Source organism: Hermetia illucens, chromosome 1 (genome assembly GCF_905115235.1).
Source record: "Hermetia illucens chromosome 1, iHerIll2.2.curated.20191125, whole genome shotgun sequence".
NCBI lineage: Eukaryota > Metazoa > Arthropoda > Insecta > Diptera > Stratiomyidae > Hermetia > Hermetia illucens.
In genome coordinates this window covers 150,228,901-150,253,815 of record NC_051849.1, presented here as the reverse complement: position 1 = coordinate 150,253,815, position 24,915 = coordinate 150,228,901, and the positions used below count along the sequence as shown (strand labels likewise).

At 43.0% G+C, this 24,915-nt stretch overlaps 1 protein-coding gene across 1 annotated transcript in view; it reads left to right on the top strand.

Annotated features, from left to right (window-relative positions):
* The first annotated feature begins 2,433 nt into the window (after positions 1-2,433).
* The window catches only part of LOC119656543 (WD repeat-containing protein 81), a 44,897-nt gene continuing 22,415 nt past the window's right edge, over positions 2,434-24,915 (top strand). The window contains exons 1-2 of the mRNA XM_038062903.1: positions 2,434-4,276; positions 21,795-24,484. Coding sequence (XP_037918831.1) covers positions 2,748-4,276; positions 21,795-24,484 — 4,219 coding nt within the window. The 5' untranslated portion in view covers positions 2,434-2,747. The remainder of the gene's footprint in view (positions 4,277-21,794; positions 24,485-24,915) is intronic.

Here is a 24,915-nt window from a genome sequence, read left to right as displayed (position 1 = left end):
GTTGGGGTGTTCCCTAAGTTGTATATTTCTAACTTATTGCTAAGAATAAATTCAATAAGGTACTCACCTCTTCGATGGATTCGCTGCTTCCCCAAATTTCGTGATGGGCCTCGGCATCGCAGCCGAGAAGAACTGCCAACGCCCTCTTCTCACAGTACTTCACCAGTTTAACGACTTGTTCCGGTGGAACCCGGATGTCGACTCTTGGGAAATATCCCGATGCCAAGACTGCCTCTCGAGTGCTCCTCCCGGCTTCAAATGAGACTTGGATAGCCATAAGGTCCGGAACTCTGAAAGACATATATATTTTAAATTACGTTTACGAATTATGCAAGCTCTTCGTTTTTTACAAGAGGAGTCCCAAATTACCTGCTTGCTTCCTCCTTGCAGACCGCGAATCTGCCCCCGGTACACCCATGGCTCCTGAGCCAGCACTATTCCAATATTCTCCTTGGAACTTGCCCTTGCAATTACGGCAGATGCAGCTTTCGCAGGGTGGAGGTTTATCTGAGCTATCTTAGTGCTGGCCATTGGCTCCGTTATTGTTTGGAGCTCTTCTCCACTGTCGGAGTATCGTCCTCCTCCTCCGACATGGTGCTCTCCTGCGTGCCGCTGTCCAGCCTGAAAATTCTAGGTCTAGATTATCCATGTTCACTGGGCAGCAAGTCTACTTCCCTAGTTGATCCAGTCCTTTCCGCCTCTATGGCTTTCGAGACTTCTTCGGGGTCTTCCTATGCTTTTCGCTCGGTGTTTCCGCCGAGGTGGGTATCCTCGCCTTTTCCCTATGCACATGCTAAATCGATAGTTGATATAGCAACTCCGACGTTTGATTGCCTACAGTGATCGGTCATCTACCCCGATCGTGAGGGGTTCACACTTGCCCTCTACCTTGCTTCTGAAGACTCTCCATAATCGCCGTAGAGCCTCATTTTAAGCGATTAGGAGGTCCATGAAATCTTCCGTTTCTATTGTCGCGCATTTGGGAGAAAAACTGTGCATATGTGCTCCTGATATAACGGTTCTGCTCCTTCCGAGCCTGGCAATTTAAGAAATATGGTCCTAAGTCACCCCTGACCTGCCCGAGTTTTCTCTTCCCTTGGAGTCAGGTTTGGATTTTTTGTGAGCATTCCCTTCATGCGGGCTAATCTCTGCTGCTCCCCGCTTTCTTGTTTCCGATAAAGATGACTTAGGTCTATCCTGAGCCTTCTTAAAAGCCTCTTCTAGTTTCAAGCCTTCCTTCAGGTAGCGCAGGTACCATTTAGCGCCTGCGCCACTGAGACCTGTCTCCTTTCTGACGTCTGATATATTTATCTCAGACGTGCTTTTGCTAGTTCCTGCTTTTTGAGCAGTGGTGTTTGTTGGTTGTTGTCCTCGCACTATACCAATGCTGACCTTGGATCCACTGCTTGACATTCCAGCTTCTCCCTTCTTGGGAGTAATCACCTGGTTCTCAATATTCCGAAGAAATGCCTGCGCCTGATTGTATGTGGTACGGGGTCCCGCTTTATTTACTGCAGTTTTTTTTTATTTTATTACGGATACTCATTTGATTCCCATGAGTATGGGGGTTAGAAGGTCCGTCATGCCATAGCCCCTCGTAACACGGTAAGGTCTAACTTACTCACTGAGGCGACCAGATATCAGTGAGGCCATTTTAGGTAGGTTCTGTTTCCATAACCAGCGCAATAAAAAATTCTCTATTATCACGATGCACGGTACGCTCAATTTACATTGATTTCGCACAGTATCGGTGTTCGGACACGTCACGCTTAGTCAATAATGCCTTTAATTCCTTATGTACGAGGGTCAAATATAAACAGGAATTTGGTTATTAAGCGTTGTTGTCAGAAGTCTCTGCATTTCTTTCACGAATTACGTCTGTGTCTCTCTACTCCACTTCCCCACTCGCCAATATTATTCCTATTCCTATTATTCCTATTGTACAAAAGCGCAAATTTCATGAGAAATTGTTAGTCCGTTTTCGTTGCCGATTTCTTCGTTGTAACTTCCATCCAGGCCGAGGCGAAAAGTACTAACTGAGACCTATCATTTAATACCATACATGACTATATTTACACCCCCCTTTTGCATGTATGAAGACCCCCCCCCCCTCTTAAATTCGACGTAAAAGGATGTAATTCACTGTTAATTTGGTGTCAATCGCTATAATCGTCTCCAAGAAAAATGCGTATGACGGACAGACAGACAGACCGGCAGTAAACCGATTTTAATAAGTTTTTGTTTTAGACAAAACCTTAAAAATTGTAATCAGCCTCTCATAATATCATTTAGTTACCTAGCTTCCAAACGGTTCATTAACAGAAATTACTTTCCAAACCGATTATCTCGGTCAGCATACTCTTTACGACTGCACTGCCACAAACGTTCGCTCCAGGTACTATCGGACTGTCATATTCGTGTCAAGTGTGATAAGTGAAAATCAGCTGACGGCTTTTCTGTGTACATACGTAAATAAAGAAATTGATTTGTTCTCCGCCGCCATGAAAATTTGTATTCCGATTTGCACGCGGTCGAAGCGCTCGAACTTGCCTCTAAATTATTCTCATTGATTAATAGTATAAGCGTCGTGATAATGTTGAAAGGAAATCCGAGTAAAGTTGGTTCTCGGCTCGCGATTTGACACTAACCATTAACCCCGCGAATGAACGGGAACAAAAGAATAGTTTACTATTTGTTTACAAACATTAGAGTAATTTCCGCAAAAGCTGCCTCTGTGCTCTGTGAAAATGGAATCAGTGTGTGAAGACCTGGGCATCCCCAAACAACATGTGCAGAAGGTCACTGGGAGCCCCGACAGGTTCTTGGTCGTCGTCGACAAGGGCTGGCTCAGGTGCCTCGACGAGCAAAAGAAACTACAAGAGTTCCCCGTGTACTCGGGTCTCGACCAAAGAGTGCAATCCTACCTCGGCCATCCATGGACTAAAGTGTATTTTCAAATATTTAAAAAATTCAACCACAAAGTCATCCCATTGCCCCGAAACCGATTGGAAGCAGATCACGAGCTCCCACTAACTTTCGCACAAATTCTCACATTCGTTTCCACCAAAAACTATCAGCATCTTTGGAAGACGGCATGGGGAAAGTACACCAACTCGCACAGTAGACTGAATAAGCAAAATGCCGGGGCAAGCAGGCCGAATGGCTCCGCATTCGACTTGATCCCTTACGACATCGTACTCAAGGAACTCATTCAAAAGATGTTCGGGTGCTGCATAATCCACGCGAAATTAGATCGCATCAAATCCCCCGTCGATCAGCAGTTCGTCGCCTATCACGCGGACGTGCACGCCAACTGCCTTCCCGCTCTGATTGCCATCGAAACGTCGAGTCATATCTCTGTAATTTTCTATCCGCCCACCATTGAGACTTCACTACACGACTGCATCACGTTCAGTCCAGCGGTTCTGGGCAAATCACACAACAAGACGCTGTTCATCATTTACCAAATCTTGCAATTCACTAAGTACCTGCACGACAACGGAATGCTGATTGGGGACCTTTCCCTGCATGATATTTACTTTAAAGAGAATCTCTGGCTCCAAATAGTTCCCAATCTTGAATCGAACATTAGCCGCTTGGATGCCGACGATACCCCGACAGATCCCACAGACGAGTTTACAGAAAGCGCGAAATTTGATTTAAGATTCGCGTACGACTTGCAGCAATTTTCCTTGAGGGAATATTGCGAAATGTGGTGCAATGGGCAACTGTCCAACTTTGATTACTTAACGATTCTTAATAATATGACAGGGCGAAGGATAGGCAGCCCAGAGTATCACCACATTATGCCGTGGGTCACCGACTTTGCAAGTCGCAACGGGCAAAACTGGCGCGATCTGAGCAAGTCTAAATACCGCATCAACAAGGGAGATCCGCATCTGGACTTCATGTTCACTCCGACTACTGGCAATGAGGTTCCCCATCACGTTTCCGACTTTCTTTCCGAAATTACGTATTTTGTGTATATGGCGCGCAGAACCCCGCAACATGTTCTATGTCAACACGTACGGCCAATATGGGTCCCCGCTGAATACCCCGCGTCTATCCAGCGGCTGCAAGAGTGGACTCCGGATGAATGCATTCCTGAATTCTTCTCCGATCCAATGGTTTTTAAGAGCATTCATGAGGATTTGCCTGATCTGGAGCTACCTACATGGGCCACTTGCCCAGAAGATTTTATTGCAAAGCATCGAGAAGCGTTGGAAAGTCAACATGTCTCAGAGAGGCTGCATCACTGGATTGATTTGAATTTTGGGTAAGTGTGCATATGCATAAATGTTAATTTGCTTTATTTCTGTAATAAATAAGGGTAGCATCTAAGCTGAAATGCGAAGTAAACAATTAAGTATTTAGTTGTCGGAGAATTTAGAATCTTCCATGTTCAGTAAGTACCCAGATTCAACAACATTACAGCGTCCACTTCTTTGACTGCCCACAGAATGGCGCACACCATTCCTTCGTCCTACAACGTTGTCACCTATCAAACAATCTAAATGTTCTTCATCCAGTTTTTCCCGTACAGCATGGGATTGCTCGGATACCTCAGTCGTTAGAGCACAACACTTTCGTAAGGAAGGTCTCGATTCACATCTCACTAGTGGCAGTGGGATTCGTATCGTGATTTGACGTCGGATACCAGTCGACTCAGCTGCGAATGAGTCAAATCAGGGTAATAATCTGGGGCGAGCGCAATGCTGACCACACCACTGTAATCCTGTAGTGTACCTTTACGTTCTTGAATAAAGTGCTCTAACACCCTTCAAGGCCCTGGTTCAATTGGATTGTTGCACCAACGATCATTGTGGCCATAGATTTTATGGCCCAAAATTCCTTCATTACTCCGCGGCCAAATTATTAAGTAGGAAATTTGCCTCTACAATATTTCTTTTTAGCGGAATTCTTAAGAGGACATACACGCTTCGTTGACGTTTCCTGGCGATATGCTTCAGCTCCACACAGGATTAAATGATTTATATCAGAAGATTTTTTATAAAAATCATGAATTAAATCAACTTTGATAAAAATTCATAATATTGGGTTTGGGAAAAAGTAATGTCGTATTTGTGATCGAAATTTGATGCTTTATTTAACATACTTAGAATTATACGATTTAAGTCAAATATGCGTCGTTTTGTTTGCAAACTTGTTGCCATTTAGAAGGCAACTTCATTATCCCCTCCTTATTTGCAAAATACTCAGACCGCCAGTTTTCGCAACCCTCTTTTGAGACTAACTTAGTAGCACCAACAGCGTTTTGCATGGACCGGAAGAGATGGTAATCAGTTGGTGCCAGGTCCGGACTATACGGTGGGTCTGATAGGACATCCCATCCCAGCTCCCTTAGCTTGTGGCGGGTCATCAAAGATGTGTGACGTCGAACGTTGTGCTGGTGGAACACAACACCATTCCTATTGACCAATTCTGGCCGCTTCTGATCAATCACCTGCTTCAAACGGTCGACCGAATTGAGGGTCTGGCCATAGTTGAGCAGCTCATAATGGATAATTCCCTTCCAATCCCACCAAACACAAAGCAAAACCTTCCTGGCCGTCAATCCGGGCTTGGCGATGGTTTGGGCCTGCTCGCTGCGCTTCGACCACGATCTTTTTCGCTTAAAGTTGTAGTACGTGATCCACTTTTCATCACCAGTCACCATCCGCTTCAAAAATGTGTCGAATTCGTTCCCTTTCAGCGGTGCATCGCAGGCATTGATTCAGTCCAAGAGATTTTTTTTGCGTCAATTCGTGTGGCACCCAAACATCCAGCTTTTTTGGAATCCAATCTTCTGCAAATGGTTCCAAACGGTTTTATGATCTATACCCAGTTCCTGGCCAATCGAGCAAATGCTCACATGCCGATCTACTTGGATGATTTCGACGGTTTTATCGGTTTCTACGACGATTGGCCTACCAGTACGGGGTGTATCTTCGACATCCACTACACCCGAACGAAATTGATCGAACCAACGCTCCAACGCTGTGCTGTGCGAATCGATAGAGTATCGGGCCCATAAACTTCACAAATTTTTTCGACCGACTCTGTTGAATTGTTGAATGTTTAAGTGTCGCCACCTATTGACAAAATACGACATTTATTTTTCCCCAACCCAATAATTAAATCAGCTTGAAGAACGTCATCAACAACAAGAAGAGATAATATCGGTGACAAAATGCAACTCTGGCGGACTGCGCTGTTTAGCTCAAATTTCTCGGAGAATTTACCTCGATGATGCACGTGATATTTTGCCCCATCATATGTTGCCCTCCTCTTCTTTTTCTTCAGCGTTTGTCCCGTTCACAAGCGGGGGCGGCTCGTCATGATCGGTTTCGCCATTTGGCTCTATCAGATGCCTGATCTGGATGCAATCTCGAGGCTTTTAAATCCCCATTCAGCTTATCAAGCCACCGTTGTTTCGGCTGGCCTTTTGGTCGTTTACCATTGACTTCAATGTTCAGACCAATCTTGGCAAGTGAAATCTCTTTAGTGCGAATTGCGTGACCATACCATCGAAGACGCCTCTCTAGCAATTTTCCACGACCGGTGCAACCCCATATCGATGGCGGATATCCTCACTTCCGATGTGATCAAAACGTGTCACGTCAGTAATCCAATGCAACATCTTCATCTCTATTACCGCAAGACGCCGTTCATTGTCTTTTATAGTCGGCCAACACTCAGAACCATAGAGAACGACAGGACGGATGTTAATGCGTGAAGCAATTTCATAACGCAGTTCTCCATTGGCTGATAGCGTTAACCCGAGGTATTTAAATCATTCAATTCTGGGCAGACCACTGCCGCTGAGAGTGATTGTGCTTGTTTGATGGGGATCGGTCGTCAAAAATTCAGGTTTTTTTAGATTTAATCATTTTTGGACAAGTTGCTCGAGATCCTTTTTGCTATTAAATGCTGCATAAAGCAGTGTATAGGGCGCTGGACGTTGGATGTCCCGTGTGACGGTGTCCATAACAAGAACAAAGAGGAGTTGTGAGAGGGCGCTTCCTTGATGAACACCAACAGAGACCCAAAGCGGTTTTGATACACCCCCATTCCTCGAACTTTACTTTTCGGATCGTGGTAGCCTTCACCCAGATCGAGCAGGCGGCGCGAGATCTTGGCTGCACATCAATGAAGGCAAGACAAATATATGGTGGCAACGTCAGCACCGAAAACCAACCAACCAACAACATCAAACCGCACTGGTCAAACGGGAAGAATAAAGATAGAAAACTACAACTTTGAGACCGTTGATAATTCCTCCTATCTAGGGTCGAAAATCACAACCGATAACAACTACGATGAAATCCGCGCACGGTTGTCGGCAGCTAACAGAGCCAATTTCAGCTTACAGAAACTGTTTCGCTCGAAGCGTCTCACCATAGTGTCAAACCTCTTACTGTACAAGACAATGATCTTGCCAGTCCTCATGTATTCCTCGGAAACTTGGATTCTTAGCAAGAAAAATTGCAAACTCTTGGCCGCGTTCGAGAGAAGAATTTTTGGCCCCCTACATGAAGATGGACGATTCCGTAGCCTACATAACGACGAAATCTAAGAGCGATACCATGACCGTCAAGGTGTGGATAAAATCCAGCTCAATAGATTACGGTGGGTGGGTCACTTAATCCATGTCGATGAGGATGATCCAGCCCGGAAAGTCTCTAGGGGCAATAGCTATGGTAAAAAAAGAAGACGAGGCAGACCTTGCCTAAAATGGAGCGATGGCCTCGATCAGGATGCTAGGCAGCTTTTAGGGATATCGAATTTTCAGATTCCCTTCTCTCTGAACATTTGCTCTGCCCTCCAATTCGACATGACCAAAAATACTTTGGATCGCAGTCTCGATCTCTTCCTTCACAACAGGCTTGAGCGCTACCTCTCCATATTTTCGTATACATACCCTTATTTCAAAACCGGCAGTCATTATTGAACCGAAGTTCTGTCGGTTTAAGTCCAACCCTGGGCAAAAATCAGCTACGTTCAATTCAATGTCGACGAATGTTTGTCCGCACATTTCGGTAACCTCATAATGAAAGCAGCACGGCTTTATGAAACATTAACCATTATATATTCAAACCTTTCCGACTTTACCAGTTTCGTTGCTAAATGTGCCTCATCCACAATATACTTTCCCTGGTCAACTTCCCCTCTTCCATTACCTCATGTCTTGATTACTCATCCCATTCCATCTCCTTCTTCTGGAGTCCTTGAAGGCTCCATACTAGATCTCCTACTATTCCTATTTTTTTATAAATAACCTTCCGTCTATCCTCATCGGTCCATGTTTACTTAAATTAAGTGCTTCTGTTTCGTCTCCAATGGTCTGTGCACCTTTACAATCCAACCTAGATACTCTGCAGATGGAATGCTCGATAAACAAGCTAACAGTAAATAGCAGCAAATTCCATTCTCCAACATCCTTTTCCTGCTCCCTTGGTAGACAACGCCTACCACTTCTGAGCTCCTTTAAAGATATGAGAGTAAAGTTCGATAACAAACTACGTTTTAGTTCCCACTTCGTTGGGATTATCAACCGCGCTCGCGAAAATGTCTGGTCTGGTCTAAACGTAAATTGTGTTACTTATTTGGTCCTCCCTCTGAGGGCGATACGTAATTATAAATCCACTTTTCTGCTCCTTGAATTAAATATAATAATTCGGGAGAAGGGCATCCGTTTTGATTGCGACAAGTAGAGGAGTATTTGCGTCAGTAGATTCATTTCCCTGCCCATTGCTTGAATTTGTATGCTGGAAGAAAATGATAGCAGGCTCGCGGGATTCTGATTTCATGACTTAACGGTTTTGCGTATCATTACGTGTGTGCGGTGCAATAGGATGACGTGCAAGGTGGTATTTGCGAGCACATGGCTGCAAGCATGTAACAGCATGTCCCAAAACAATTTAGCTAAGCGAGTTAGTCACAATTTCTAAAATTGGATAGATAAATACTTACATGTTTGCAGTCTGAACGCTCTTCATCGACTTTGAAAACGCTTTCGAACTATCATCAGAGCGACATATGATGACGCAAAATGTCACGTGTCATCGGGGCAAAGTCTTAGAGGAATTTGAAGTCCAAAGCAAATTTAATTGGCTCAAAACAATCGGGTATCCGGTCGAAAATCTAAAACTATTTTGCGTCCTGGTCTACACCATCGCTTCATCTGTGGCTGGCTCTTCTTTTCTTTCTTTTCTACCATAGATATTGCCCGGAAAGACTTCCCGGGCTGGATCCACATCGCTCATCTGGATTAGGTGAGTGGGATTTTCTTCAGAACCACACCGTCATGCTATCGCTCATAAATTTTGCGTTATACACATATATTATAAAATCGATAATTCTCCTGTAGGGGGACAAAAATTCGTCTCTCGAACGCGGCTGAGGGTTCGAAATTTCTCTTGCTAACGATCCGAGTCCTCGAAGATTACATTAGGACTGACAAGATCATAGTCTTGTACAGTAAGAGCTTTAACCCTATGGTGAGACGTTTCGAGCGGAACAGTTTTTATAACCTGAAATAAGCTCAGTTGGCTGCCAACAACCGTGCGCGGATTTCGTCAGCGTAGCTTTTATCGGTTGTGATCTTCGACCCTGTATGGCAGAAGTGATCAAGGCTTTTAAAGTCGATCTGGTAAATCTGGAAATGCAACTACTTAACCAACCCATGGTGGATCACAACTATTTGAAACTGTGAAATCAAAGTAGTTTATGAGAATATTCATGTTGCTTTAGGCCAATTTTCAGCTTATGCTGTTTCAACAAATTCCCCAAAACCTGATCATAAAAATTTCCTAGAATTTGTTCAGTTTATTTTTAAGAAACTACTTAGTTCTCAATGTAAAAGATTTAGGCTGACTGGATATTAGATAGTTGCTACTTTTTTAGTAGTCTTTATCTTAAAATTGATCTATTTTGTGGTAACAATAGGAGCGTATTGCCCGTACAGAAATAAATAATTTATGTAAGGTAGTTAGATAGTTGATAGACTCTAACTTTTTTCAGTTAACCAAGAATAACTCAATAATTAGCGTCATTAGTCTACACTGTTATTTACATCTGTGAAAAGATGGAAATGATATGATTTTCAAAAAATGCTTGACGTAAAAGCTTGTTCGGATCATATTATTTTGTTGAATCAATCAATCTACTCCTCGTTAATATAGATGTCACACTGCAAAGCAATTAGATTCTTTTTTTAGGCGAATCTCATCTTCCCATTGATATTTGGTTATGCCAGCGATTTTAATGCAGTTCCACGTGATTTCATTCTCAGTTTGCATGTATCATGAAAACATTTGCTAGTAAAAATTGACCACTGATTGCGGAAGGCTCTATATTTGCTTTTTTGATCATGCCCGAAACAAATTTCTATGAATAATTCAATAATTGCCAGAAATTCACACAATTATTTACTATATATTGAAACGTATATATAAAATAGTATATAAGAAGTTGTTTACAAATAAAAGGTGATGGTATCTTAGGAATATTCCCTTCTTCAGTAAACTTTTTGAGTCTACCTTCCGAATAAAAACGAGCAGTGGGCTTTTCTCTTGAGACAATATGCAACGGTCTTTCAGACTGAAGTGTATGAGCAATCCTTTGACCACTTCAAAAATTCTTCAGGAATCTTGAAGTCGATTGAACTCTATTTCTAGATTCATTAAGAAGACGTGATCACTTCTATTTTTTTCTCCAGTTTTTGTCCCCAAGTCGGCTTGGCTAGATCGAATTTACACATTTCTCGGTCATACGGATGATTCGAGTCGAGTCTAGAGGCTCTCAAATCATCATCTAGAGTTTCAAGCTGTTTCGATCGAACTTTACGTCATTTTCTATCGATTTCGATGTTCAGGTCAGGCTTCTGGGTTCTCGTTAGCGCAAATTACATGGCAATACCATACGAAAACACCCCTCTTGCAGTTCTTCCATGGCGAGATGTCCTCATTTCGGACCTAACCACAGCATGTTACACCTCTGATCCAACGCAACATCTTCGTCTCTTACCACGAGGCGGAGATCATTGTCTTTGATAGTCGAGAACAACAGAGCGAACAACACTTGGGATTTGAGACATTTACAGTTACGTTGATTATAAAGAACGCAAGTTGTATTGATCCGAGATACTTAAATCACTCAGTTCTGGGCAGGTCGCTGTCACTGACAATATAGCGCCTGTTTCATGCCGAAAATATCTAGAGAGTTTTCGCACCCAATAAATGAAAACCATCATGCTTTGCAGCATGTGAGTCTGCTCTTCATTCCTTTGTTTACAAGGTAAAAGATGCAATGCTAACAGGCAAATACGCGATGCGGGTGTTCGAATGGCACTGCAGGATTTTTGACGACGCTACTTTCCAAAAACTTCGTAATACCACCGAAGAGCTTGGTGTCGACAGTACGTTAGTTAAATAGGTCAATGCTATACCAACGCAGAGATTGCTATAAACTGAACTAGGTTCTAGGTTGATCGCTGCATGACAGCAGAAGCAAAAAAAGACGATTCACTGTTATATGAACTGAAGAATCCTCGGCACAGTGTGTAGACATATACAATGCGCCATTAATTTAATTGACAGCTGCTACCTCAAATACGGGCTTTCAGTAAATGCAGATAAAGCCACAATAGTGTTATTTACAAAAAGGGGATACTGAATTGTCTTTGCCTTTCAAAGATGAAATATCTGGGACTTATTTTAGGCAAAAAGCCTTTTCGAACGATCATGTAGGAGGAAAGATAAAACGAGCTATCATTATGATGCCTATGCATCCGTAGTGCGATGGATTAAGATGAGACAGAAGCGTTCCATTGTAAACTCGCCTCGCTGCTAAGAACTGTATGTCTGGATCTTACTGGCTCTATAAGCACAATATCCGTAGTTTTAGATTCTACTCAATTTGCAGCTTTTGAATATATTCATTCAGAGCACTGCAGTGAGCCCGGCTCATAGAGCAATCCATTTAAGTCTATAATGAAACAACGGGCATGGGAGCACAGAACATTGGGAAAGATATTGGGAGAGCTGAATTCAGGATTCAGGAGCACGAGTCAACCTTCCGGATAAAAGCAAGAAATAGACTCTTTCCTTGGGTCTTTCAGGCTGAAGTATATGCGGTCCTAAGACCGACAACCTTGGTGATTGACCCAGGGTTTGAAACACAAGCGCAGCAATAGCTAAGCGGCATTGAGAACTTTGAACCGTCCTTCAATCACCTTAAAACCTACATTCAATACGATGAAACTACTCGTGAGTACCCAGCCGCTGTGGCGATGAAAGAAATTAAATCTCGGATACCTTAGTAAAAGAGGGTTCAATTTCTCCCAATTGGGACCAGAAGTAACAATTGGAGTGTCAGTGGATTGACTGATACCACTATCAACAAGTCTGGAAACCGGAAACTGGACGCTTCAGGTATGAAAGGTTTTGTGCATTTGTCCCATTGGCACGATTTTTTTAGATTTTTCGGTTGGGTACTTTCTGAGAATGGGTCCGTTAAAAAAATCACTTTCAACCTTCCGCACTCCCCACCTTCCCATCGAATATTGAAATTAAGACCGGCTTCCAAAAGTACTAATCGAGACCTTGCATTTGATACCTCATATGACTATATTTGATGAAAAGAAAAATGTACACTCCCCCAGGCGATCATTCCACTTTTGGACAAGTTACTCGACCTTTATTATGAGACACTAAGAGAACGTCATCTGCATAGAGCAGCGTGTACGGCGCCGGACATTCTTCTATGAATGTTCGAGTTCAAAAACTCGCTGTGATGGAAGTACCTGATACAGATGCGAGAAAACTTCTCAACAGGGGAAAAATCCAAGTTGGATGGGTAGTATGCAGGGTACGAATGCGGACCATGAACATACGTCAACTTAGAAGGGACCCGACAGAAGGACAGCATGCCGCGGATGCGGCAAGGTAGGTCATCAAGCGAAGAACCTCAATGAAATTGTTCTGCGCAAGGAATTGTGGCGTGTCAGGTGAAAGCGTTATACACACTGCGGGTTCAGAGCGGTGTCCAATCTTTAGGGCGGAACTAGAAAGGGCTCGGACACGACTACCATGATCCGCATCCTACAAATTAATATGCATTGGAATGCAAGCGCTCACCAGTTACTAGCACAGTTTGCTGCAGAGGTAAAACTGATCTAGTGCTAATCAACGAGCAATATCGGAACAGGGACCCGGCTTCATGGCATATTGACTTATTGAGTAGCGCTACCATTTGGGTTCGGGATGGCGTTCCACTTCGTTTTCTTGCCCAGACTTTCGCCGCCGGTTTGATGCTCTGGAGGACGCCGTTTCGCCCATGGAGGGGTGAATCCTGGTAGGAGGTGACTTTAATGCTAGGGCTCTTGAATGGGGCATGCCTCAGCCAGACTCCAGAGGGAAGCGGATCCTGAAAATGAGAGAAAACTAGGCTCGTAGTGCATGTGGAACGTAACGAAGGTGAACATCGGTAAATTCGTTGAAGTTCTTGGAACAGGCAGAGGAGGGCGCTTAGGGGGTGGCAGCGTTGCAGCTGACACTGTCGTAAATTCAGTGATGAACCTGATAAACGACAGCGTGTGAAGCTTCCTTGGCCCGAAGGGCCCCAGCCGTGACCTTCTATTTATTGATGGACGGATGCTGTTATGAACATCGTGGATACGATTCATCGAGCCGAGGCAAGCCGCCGATCTCGACGGATAGTGCTTCTCATAACGCTTGCTGTCAGAAATGAGTTCAATTCCGTACGATTGACAGATATGCTAGGCACATTAGAAAACTCATTCCACGTGCTAAGCCATTTTTGGGGATATTTAGGGATTATCCCTGCTTTATGAGATGCTAGATGGCCAAAGGAGGATGAACATCACATCGGGAGTAGCACACGTATCCGTCCTAGGGCCGGACCGGATCTCTTTTTACGATAGTCTGCTCAGATTCGAGTTGGTAGAACAGCCGCGCCTGGTCGGTTATGCGAACGACGTTATGGCACTTGTTATCGGACGCACTGTTGAACAGGCGCAAAACAAACGAAGAGCAAGCAAATGAACTATATACGGTTTCAGCTTTGCGATGCACAAAACCGAAGTAGTCATCTTGACCAGAAAGAAAATACCGACCCTGCGTCCCATATCTATCGGCGAGTTGATGTAATGCTCAACTCGAAGACGAGCTTCTTCGAGCAAATCAAAGCAGCAGCGGACATGGCTACAGCTGGAGTCTCGGCCTAGTGTTGGTTAATGGCAAATGTTTGGGGCCCTATATCTACCAGGAGACATCTTCTCATGGAAGTATAGCAGTCCCTTTTGCTCCACGGCGTAGAAGTATAGGCTGATGCCTTGGACAAGGAGGTGCATGGTAGGCGCTTTGCCAAGCACGGGCGAAAATTTATGAGAGGTATTTGCCCGTGATGCACACTTATCGAGTGGCAACTCTCTTGGCAAAATAAGCCAAGGAGAAAATGGACTGTGTGGGCTTGGAAGTTTTCAGTTTTACCTACACAAATTTGGCAAGGCACGATATCCTGCGAAGCTTGTCAGAGGGACGCTGAGGAGCTCTAGCAGATGGAGTCGTGTTGCGCATTATCTTCGCGTTCTTCTTGTTGTGGAAAACATTGCGCTCGACCAGCGAAGGAACCGGATGGCAGGGGGTTCTCTGAGCTAACAACTCTCTTCCTCCTACTCCATTGCCATTCATCATCATCAACGGCGCAAAAACCGGTATTCGGTCTAGGCCTGCTTTAATAAGGAACTCCAAACATCCCGGTTTTGCGCCGAGGTCCACCAATTCGATATCCCTAAAAGCTGTCTGGCATCCTGACCTACGCCATCGCTCCATTTTAGGCAGGGTCTGCCTTGTCTTCGTTTTCTACCATAGATATTGCCCTTATAGACTTTCGGATTAAGTGACCCGCCCACCGCAACCTATTGAGCCGGATTTTATCCACAACCGGACGGTCATGGTATCGCTCATTGATTTCGTCATTGTGTAGGCTACGGAATCTTCCATCCTCATGTAGGGGGCCAAAAATTTTTCGGAGGATTCTTCTCTCGAATGCGGCCAAGAGTTCGCAATTTTTCTTGCTAAGAACCCAAGTTTCCGAGGAATACATGAGGACTGGCAAGATCATAGTCTTGCACAGTGAGAGCTTCGATCCTATGGTGAGACGTTTCGAGCGGAACAGTCTTTGTAAGCTGAAATAGGCTCTGTTGGCTGACAACAACCGTGCGCGGATTTCATCATCGTAGTTGTTATCGGTTGTGATTTTCGACCCTAGATGGGAGAAATTGTCAACGGTCTCAAAGTTGTATTGTCCTATCCTTATTCTTCTTCGTGTTTGACCTGTGCGGTTTGATGTTGTTGGTTGGTTGGTTTTCGCTGCTGACGTTGCCACCATATATTTTGTCTTGCCTTCATTGATATGCAGCCCAAGATCTCGCGCCGCCTGCTCGATCTGGATGAAGGCAGTTTGTACATCTCGGGTGGTTCTTCCCATGATGCCGATATCGTCAGCATAGGCCAGTAGTTGGATGGACTTGAAGAGGATCGTACCTCTTGCATTTACCTCAGCATCACGGATCACTTTCTCGAGGGCCAGGTTAAAGAGGACGCATGATAACGCATCCCCTTGTCGTAGACCGTTGTTGATGTCGAATGGTCTTGAGAGTGATCCTGCTGCTTTTATTTGGCCTCGCACATTGGTCAGGGTCAGCCTAGTCAGTCTTATTAATTTCGTCGGGATACCGAATTCCCTCATGGCCGTGTACAGTTTTACCCTGGCTATGCTATCATAGGCGGCTTTAAAGTCGATGAACAGATCGTGCAACTGTTGTCCATATTCCAACAGTTTTTCCATCGCTTGCCGCAGAGAGAAAATCTGATCTGTTGCTGATTTGCCTGGAGTGAAGCCTCTTTGGTATGGGCCAATGATGAGCGTATGGGGCTATCCGGCCTAGCAAGATAGTGGAGAATATCTTATAGATGGTACTCAGCAATGTTATGCCTCTATAATTACTGCACTGGGTGATATCTCCCTTTTTATGTATGAAACAGATAATGCCTCGTTGCCAATCGTCAGGCATTGATTCGCTGTCCCATACCTTGAGCACAAGTTGATGAACCACTTGGTGTAATTGGTCACCTGCATATTTAACCAATTCAGCTGTGATTCCATCGGCTCCTGGCGACTTATGATTTTTTAGCCGATGAATTGCACGGACTGTTTCTCCTAAATTTAGTGGTGGCAGTATTTGTCCGTCGTCTTTAGTTGGCGGGACCTCCAACTCGCCGGTGTTCTGGTTGTTCAGTAGCTTAGAGTACTCAACTCATCGCTCTACTATGCCCATTCTGTATCAGATTTCCCTCTTTGTCTCGGCAGGATGAGTATCGAGGTGTATAAGGCTTCATCCCACTGACTTGTTGGTAAAACTTCCGCGCCTGGTGCGGTTGCTCCCTGTACTTTTCTAGTTCACAGATTTGTTGGTTCTCCCAGGCTTCCTTTTTCCTTCTGGAGAAGCGACTCTCCGCTCGACGGAGTTCGTGATAAGTCTGTACACGTGCCCGCGTTCTTTGAGAATGCAAAATTACTCGGTATGCGGCATTCTTCCGTTCCTTTCCTAGGTTACATTCATCGTCAAACCAGCCATTCCGACTCCTTTTATGGCTGGGCCAAGTATGTTTGTGGCCGTATCCATGATAACGTTCTGCAGGTGATTGTGAAGATCATTAGTTGATGCTTCATCTCCAGGTCCTCTGTTGACTGCAGTTATTGCGGTATCCATTTCCCTCTTATAGGTGTCGCGGAGAATTGTGATGTGGATGGCTTCAGTGTTCACTCTCACCTGATTGTCAGAGGGGATTTTAGGTGGTATTACTATTCGAGCTCGGAGCACCATGTCAACGAGATAATGATCCGAGTCTAAATTGGCCCCCCTATATGTTCTGACATTCATCAAGGCTGAGAGGTGGCGGCGTTCGATCAACACGTGGTCAATTTGGTTGAAAGTGGTCCCGTCTGGAGAGGCCCACGTCTGTTTGTGGACCGCTTTCCGCTCAAACCAGGTACTTCCAACAACCACTTCGTGTGACCCTGCTAATTGAATAATCCGCAGTCCGTTATCATTTGTTTTTTCGTGTAAGCTATGGGAGCCAACGTATCGCCTGAATACGGGTTCCTTCCCTACTTGGCTGTTAAAATCCCCAACTATGATTTTAATATCATATCTAGGACATGCTTCGAGGGTTCGTTCTACTGCCTCGTAGAAGGTATCCTTCTCCGACTCTGCAGTCTCCTCTGTAGGGGCGTGGACGTTAATGAGGCTTATATTTCTAAACTTGCCTCGCAAGCGCAGAGTGCATAGCCGTTCGCTTATGTTTTCAAAGCCGATAACAGCAGGTTTCATTTTTTGGCTGACTAAGAAACCTACTCGGAGCACATGGTTTACTGGATGACCACTATAATATATGGTGTAACGGCTCTTCTCCAGGAAACCGGTCCCTGTCCATCGCATCTCTTGTAACGCTGTTACATCAGCCCTATATTGGGACAGGGTATCGGCTAGCTGCTCATCAGTTTTATCTCTGTACAGGGAGCGCACGTTCCGTGAGAAAATGCGCAAATCGTTAATCCGTTGTCGTTGCCGGGTTCGTCGTTGTAAAGTCCATCCTGTCCGAGGTTCCTTTCGTGGCTCCGTAACATCGATTTTCCGTGTAGGGTTGTCAGCCCTACCCAACCCCCAACCTGGAGGACCAGTTGGTACAGTTTGTCCCGTTTTTAGGCACGGGAGACTCGCCTTCATCCTTCTCCGTCTGCAGCTTTTCGTTACGAAAGAGCTCCCAGCGGTCATCACGTGGAGGTGGAGATAGGGTTTGGTAGTAGAACTGTTGGTGTTGGTTCAGCAGGCATTTCCCAGGTTTTATGCTCCATCGTGGGTACCAATCCACGTTTCGCCCTGGGACCTATACTACCCTTTGACCACCAAAGGTTAGTTAGCCAAAGTTTTAAGTAAAAGATTGTTTTGAAAGACAGTTTCCTTTATTGGCTAATAATTATGTAAAACAGATACAAATACAGTATGTTCTTACTCCATCAAGCCTTTAGACATCAGCAACATTTATGAGAGTTACAGCATTTTCAACCTAAATATTTAATCCATTGGGGGAGAAACCACACAATTATTCAAAGAGCATTGCTGACGCAATGAGCTGGCGGAAATTATAAAAAAGGTGTAGAGTCTCGAAAAAACTAACCTGAGGACGGATCAGATCCTAAGACTCACATGACTACAAAAAGAAAGTCGATAAACTGGAGGGCCTGTTGAACAAGTACGATATAGTGCACCAGAAACTGATCTGTCTATTCAAATCAGAAAATCGCTACTTCGAAGTCCAAAGGAATTAAAGGCAAAGTTCACAGCTATTAGGGTTCTAATTTTGAAGGATCAGGAAAATCATACCACCCGCACAATAGAAAAAACCGGAACCCAATGGGTCGATTAGACAATGAAGGACTTGAATAGATCAATTCTGCGCCTTTTTGCTGAGAAGTTACCAACTGCTGGAGCCAATTAAACCGCAAGTGGAATCCACCCAGAACCCAATCCCAGATCCCGTTTTTCGACATTTTCGAAGCCACACTACTTCAACTGCAAAGATAATCATCGAGAAACCTACTGTTGATGATAGATGTGAGTTTGTCAAACATGGTTGTTTATATCGGCACTGTCTATTGTATGTCAATTCGAGAGAGTGTACCAGCAAAGCCTGTGATTTCGAATACAACGAATTTCACCATATTTTACCACAATACAAAAAGGCGTAATCGTCAAAACTTAGGCGTCTTATTGGCAACTACACTGGTAAATACCGTCCATCTTGATGAAAAAAATGTTACAATTCACTGTTTGATTGACCACAATCAATGTGATTCTGATGTACCCGCGCTATGAAATGCAAAAAAAAGCAAGGATCCTGAAATACGTGAAGCATACCATGATGCAATAAAAGAGTATCTTGAATCAAGGGATATGAAAGGAGCAATCCCTTTCGTTGAAGAAGATAGGGACTTTTTTTATGTTCCGCAGCATTACGTGATTAAATTAAGAGGTTCCACAACAAGGCCCGGTTTTTAATTAATGCCTCTGCTAAATTAAAGAAAGGCAAGTTGCATACTGGTCCTAAACTCCAAGACGATTTGGCATCTCCTGATGAAATGGAAAAAATATAAATATGCAGTGTCGTCGAACATAAAAAAAGGGTGCCGGAAGATAAAGAGATGGCCCTACCATAAACATTTCTATCAGGTTTTGTAAACACTGTCAAAGAATAATGCTGATCCAAAAACAAGTATTTACTACAGTAGCATTTGGCAAAACTCTAACAATAAATCTATTGGCCAGAACCTTGCTACAGCGAATGAAGAAAAATCCAGATATCCTGTGATGGCAGAGCAACTAAAGAATAATTTCTACGTATATTACCTATTTAGCGGAACAGAAGCAAATGCAGATGCAAAGATATTCATTATGCAATTGACGAAGGTGCTAAATTCGCTTGGCTGTAATCTTCGAAATCACTTACTGAACGTGTTCCCAAAAAATGTCTAGGTACATGATATCACACAGGATTCTACAATCGGTCAAGTTAGACTACTAGGGAAGCCAACACCAAACTATTTTTATCTGAATTGGATCAGATGTTTTTTTTCTTTGAATAAATGTTAATTATTTGATTCCAACGATACATTTGGATGCTTCGAATACATTTCAATTCTTAAAACTAGTAAATTATTAACATAATCCCATGCCGTCGCCGGGAAATTTCCGTTTTATCATTAAAGTATATTCTTTTTTATTTCTACATTTTTTTTTCTTTTAGTGGTCAATGTTAATTCTTTTTATGTAGAAAAATTGTAAATTTAAAATTCTCTTAGCCATTGTGATAAGATGACTGTTCAGTCTGGCTAAGTGTTTATTAGCAGAACAGTCAATTACTTCCACTATTGTCCTGGTCTCAACAGTTCAGAGAAAGTAGTAATTTTTTTGTGAAACATTCATAGAAAATTTTTGAACGTAAGTTTAAGTTGTTGGTATTTCGTCTCTTTGTGCTGGGTCCAGGTAAGTCTTCTCTCGAAGTGTATCCCCAGATATTTAAAGTGACCCAATTGGAGTATAGCGATGTTGTTGGTCTTCACTTGAGGACAATTTCCTTTTCACAAAGTGAAAGGTACTTGCACACACTTCAATTCGTTCGTCCTCATCGTCCACATTTGAAGCCAGTTTTCTACTTCTCTTAACATAGATGTCATTCCAGTTGCAAAGAGGCTAGTTTTGGGTCTGGGTGCGAACATAAAATTGTGGGATCCCGACATTATATTTTGGTTCTTTATTGTTTCCTGATTCATGGTGCTGATAGTATTCATGCACTGATGCAAATAATTCGACAGGGCAGCAATAATCGAAGATAGGTCTTGCCGTGAACTGTTAGCGGCAGGTTCGTCTTGGCCTTGCTTTTTCACTACATCTACCTATATGAACGTGGAGTTCTATTGGGTCTTATCAGCCGGTCATCAGGATACCAATATCATTATGACCAAATGCGAATCATCATGCCGGGCATGGACATTAGTTTTATACTGTTAGTCATTTCTTTATTTTTCACCGAAGCGGATCTAACGAGTCGACTTGCATTCGACATCCAGTCACGATACAAATCCCTCTGCGATCAGTGCGATTTGAACACCGACCTTCTGCCACGACAGTTTAGTACTCTAATCACTGAACCACCCGGACGACGAATAAATGAATTGGAGTGCAGAAAATTAATATAATCACATGTAGGTTGAGTTGAAATAAAACTATTGAAGCGTCAATTTCATTTAACTTCTTGTTCCTAATTGCTACTATCTCTACCGGACCCTGCTCTCTACTACAATTGAGAACTTTGTCCTTCATTTCTTTAGTGTGTGAAAGAAAATGGTCTCACCGGCAAACTAATCTATAGGTAGTAGTACTCGCACACTCGGCTGTCGGTCTATAACAATGATATTAAATGTTTGGATAATTACCAAATAGTGCCTTTGGAGTTCATTTGGAGTATACTGGCCTGCAACTTGGGAAACAAAAACGCTGATTGTTCTCCTAGCATAGATTTCGTTATCTGACAGGCAAGAAAGTGACATAGTTCCAATATGGAAAAAGAAAAGTAGTCCAGCAGAATGTTCAAATTACCGTCAGATTCGGTTACTTTCCCATACCATGAAGATTTTTGAACACATTCTTGACAACTGTATTCGCCAAATCATTTAAATAACCATGAATCAAGCCGAATTTGCCAAGAACTGCGGAACTACTGACACAGCACACGCACCGTGAAAAGCATCGCCCTATTTACATTGCATTTCTGGATCTAAAGAAAGCGTTTGACCGTGTGCCACACAAAGTCATCTGGTATGCTCTACGACATCTGGGGTCTTCGCTATCAGCCATTGGAGAACTGCATAATGAAATTGCTTCACGCGCTTAGCGCAACCTGGATGAAGTGGCATTCCACGACTGGTGTTCTTTATAGTATTGCATGTCTTAACGCGTCGGCGGAATATTCTGCCTGACAGCTCATACATCCAAGAATAATTAAAAAGCCGAGACAAAAACTTCATAAGCAAAGTCGACTCCAGTGATATAGCACTGGAGATTACACAGAATAATTATAGAAGCTAAAACCCATCATATGTAATCAATTTGCGGTAAAAGTATAATATTTTTTTCATTTACTTTTCAGATACAAACTTACTGGACAAGCAGCTGTCAAATCTAAAAACGTTTGCCTGCCTCTAGTCGATAACCATAAAAATCTAAGCAAAAGAGGAATCGTCCAACTTTTCACTCAACCGCATCCACCAAAGCGCACTCATTCGATATGGTTTAGCCGCACACCACCACGATTATCCTCAACGACCACCGACCAATCCAGGCGTAGAATGACACGTAGCTCAGAAGATCTGTCGGCAACAAGAAGTTCTTCTAGAAATTACCAGGACAATGAATACCACTCATCACCCGGACGGAAATATAACACAAGCCCAAAGCAAGTACACAGACGAACTACAAATCAAAATATTCCCGAGGGCGAGGTGCTTACAGGAATGAATATAGAACGGTCAACAAGCTATCATTCAAATGTACAACAGCAACGATCTCCTCACACAATCGTTTTACCAAAAGATTACAATCCCAGTGCTCAAATCACTCTTTTGGAAAATATGGAGACATTCATTGCAAAAACATTTCTAAGCCAAAAATCCACTATTAGTCCGACAGCCGAAAAGCTTGCAGTTAATGACTTGATGTTTGAAGAGTCCTCAGAGAATTCGTATACCAATCGGATTTTCTCAGAAGTCTACGAAGCTGGTTTAATGAAAGATGAAAAACGCTTACACAATTTGCGCCACAAGAATCTCATTGTACAAAACTCAACTAGAAATTTCAAACTGATAGTTTCGGAAAAACGGAAATGCGAACTGCAAGTATTGGGATGTCTTATTGTTGAATTGTTTTTACTGGATAAAGTTCGCCCCCTGACAGGAGACACGAGCGGCCACCGCCTAAATTTCGAAAGTCGCCTGGCAGCATGTCAGAATGTTGCTAGGGCTTACATGGACGAGATTCCAAAATGTGTTCAATATGCAGTGAAGTTATTTTTGAAGCTTGATAGTCCAGCAGTCTTACAGACAGGAATTACTGATTTGGGTTTTCCAGCACCATCTGCCCATCAAATTTTACAACCGATTTTTAGCAATTCAATCATACCTTTCCCTATAAGCTATTACAGAATCTATGCGCTAGTGACATGTCTGCAAAACTTTGACTTCACATCTCATTTATTAGCATTGAATACTTATTTCCATTGCGATGGATCAAAATGCTCACAATTCAATGATTTGGACCGAAAACGAGTTGTTTTCTCGCGAAAAATTGCGGAATGTAAAGTAAAAGCCAGTTGCTTGCACATTGAGGGTCTTTTAGATCCTATCGCTTATGAACAGTTCAATCCAATTGAATTAATCTTGCCACATGTCATAGATATGCTTCGAACGGAAGATACATCAATACTGACTGCATGGTATCTGTTCGACTCAGTAGCAGCCGCCCTAGGTATCCGAGAGACACAAAAGCATTTACTTGACCCAATGCTGCGATTGTATAGTTCAGAGAATGATGAAAGGACGCAATTTTTGACAAGACGAAACTTTGATTCATCAATGCGTTTTACCATGAGCTCAACGTTTAAAAGTCGCAAATCTGTAAAACTTTACCACCACAGTTTCCTGTTGCGCTTAATTGTTCGGTTTGGACTGAAATGTTTCTTGGATAATTTTGTTTCGGCTTTAATCGAAGCCGTAGGAGGCTATAAAGAACCAGAGGAAAGTACAGGTTTTCACTTTCACGGAAGCAACCTCAGCCAGTACTCTGAATACCGACGTTCATCAAGATCTAAAAATTTTAGGATTTGTTGCAATGAAGAGTCAGATAATTCTCTGACTCTAATGTCGCCTGATCATTCTGATCTCAAATCGGATAATACACCATCCCTAGATCAAACAATGCGACAAGAAATTGACGAGCTATTTACATTCGAGGCGGATGAGAATACATTGTCAGAAAAGCAAAAAGAATTTGAAATGAACAGGTCAATGGAATCACTAGAATTGCGTTTGAATCATTCCACTGCCGAAGAAGCTACAGAAGAAGGAGCTGAAAACGGCTTTACACCTGAAAAGCTGGCAATTCATGATATCATATATGCAGGCAGCAAACTCTCAAACAATTCCTTCGATGATGACAAAATCTCAGTGAATAGCAGCCAAGCATCAGTTGACAGTCCACAAAAAACGACAGAGACCATGCCAAATACTGACCCCAAATCTCCAACGATACCGATACCATCTTCATTCCGTCGTGGTTACGAATTCAACACAATTGACTGCGAAATTGGAAGTAAGAAAAGTATAGACTCATTCGATTTCCTAGCACAATGTGAAAACCGAAATCAAAACTTGGAATCTCAAATCGACCAGGGCGACAAACCTGATGAAGATGATAACTCCATACAGGCTACAACTACATCTTGTCTATCCGCTCAGGGGACAACCACCTCAAAAATTATGGAAATGAGAAATGCTCGAAATAATCGAATCTCAGAAATGAGTATGGAAAGCCTGATTTGGTTGTCTCATCGTCTTGGGCCGGTGCTAACAGCACGATATCTCTCACGGAATTTGCTGAAAATGTTAACTTTGTGTTATATTGGCCAAGAGAATTTGTTACCAGCTTCACCAGAAGAAATAGAATTAGAAAAGAAAGGTGCAGTGAGAGAGGATAAAACACTGGATTTGTTTTCCGTGGCCGATTCAATTGTTGTGGGAGACTATAACGCTGTAAGAGTGTTGGAGTGCCTTATTGCAATTGCGGGTAAGTGGCTGAAGTGTTACAATATATCAGGTTTTACGACAATTTTATGCTATTTTGAGATCTGAATTATTATGAATGACGCGCATTTTAGAATACAGTCGACTTATCGAAATAAAAACATGAAAATCGATCAGCTGTGGAACATACGAATTCTCTACATTTTCCAAAAGCAATCAAGTTCACCCCTTTTTTTTTGTTATTTTAAGAGATGAGGACCTTCAAAAGTCTAATCCTAAGGGGATTGTGAAATTGTTACCCATTAAAACCACGTATCACTAAGTTACGACTGAGATTTTCCGCATCCAGCAGCTACCTTTGCATATTTCAACTTCGTGTTTGAAGGGCAGCACTTTGTTTAGCTTTGCTGTGGAGCTGCCCCTTCTGAAAGGCTTTAGCCCTTAGGCAGTTTGTCCTTTAAAAGAATTACTCAT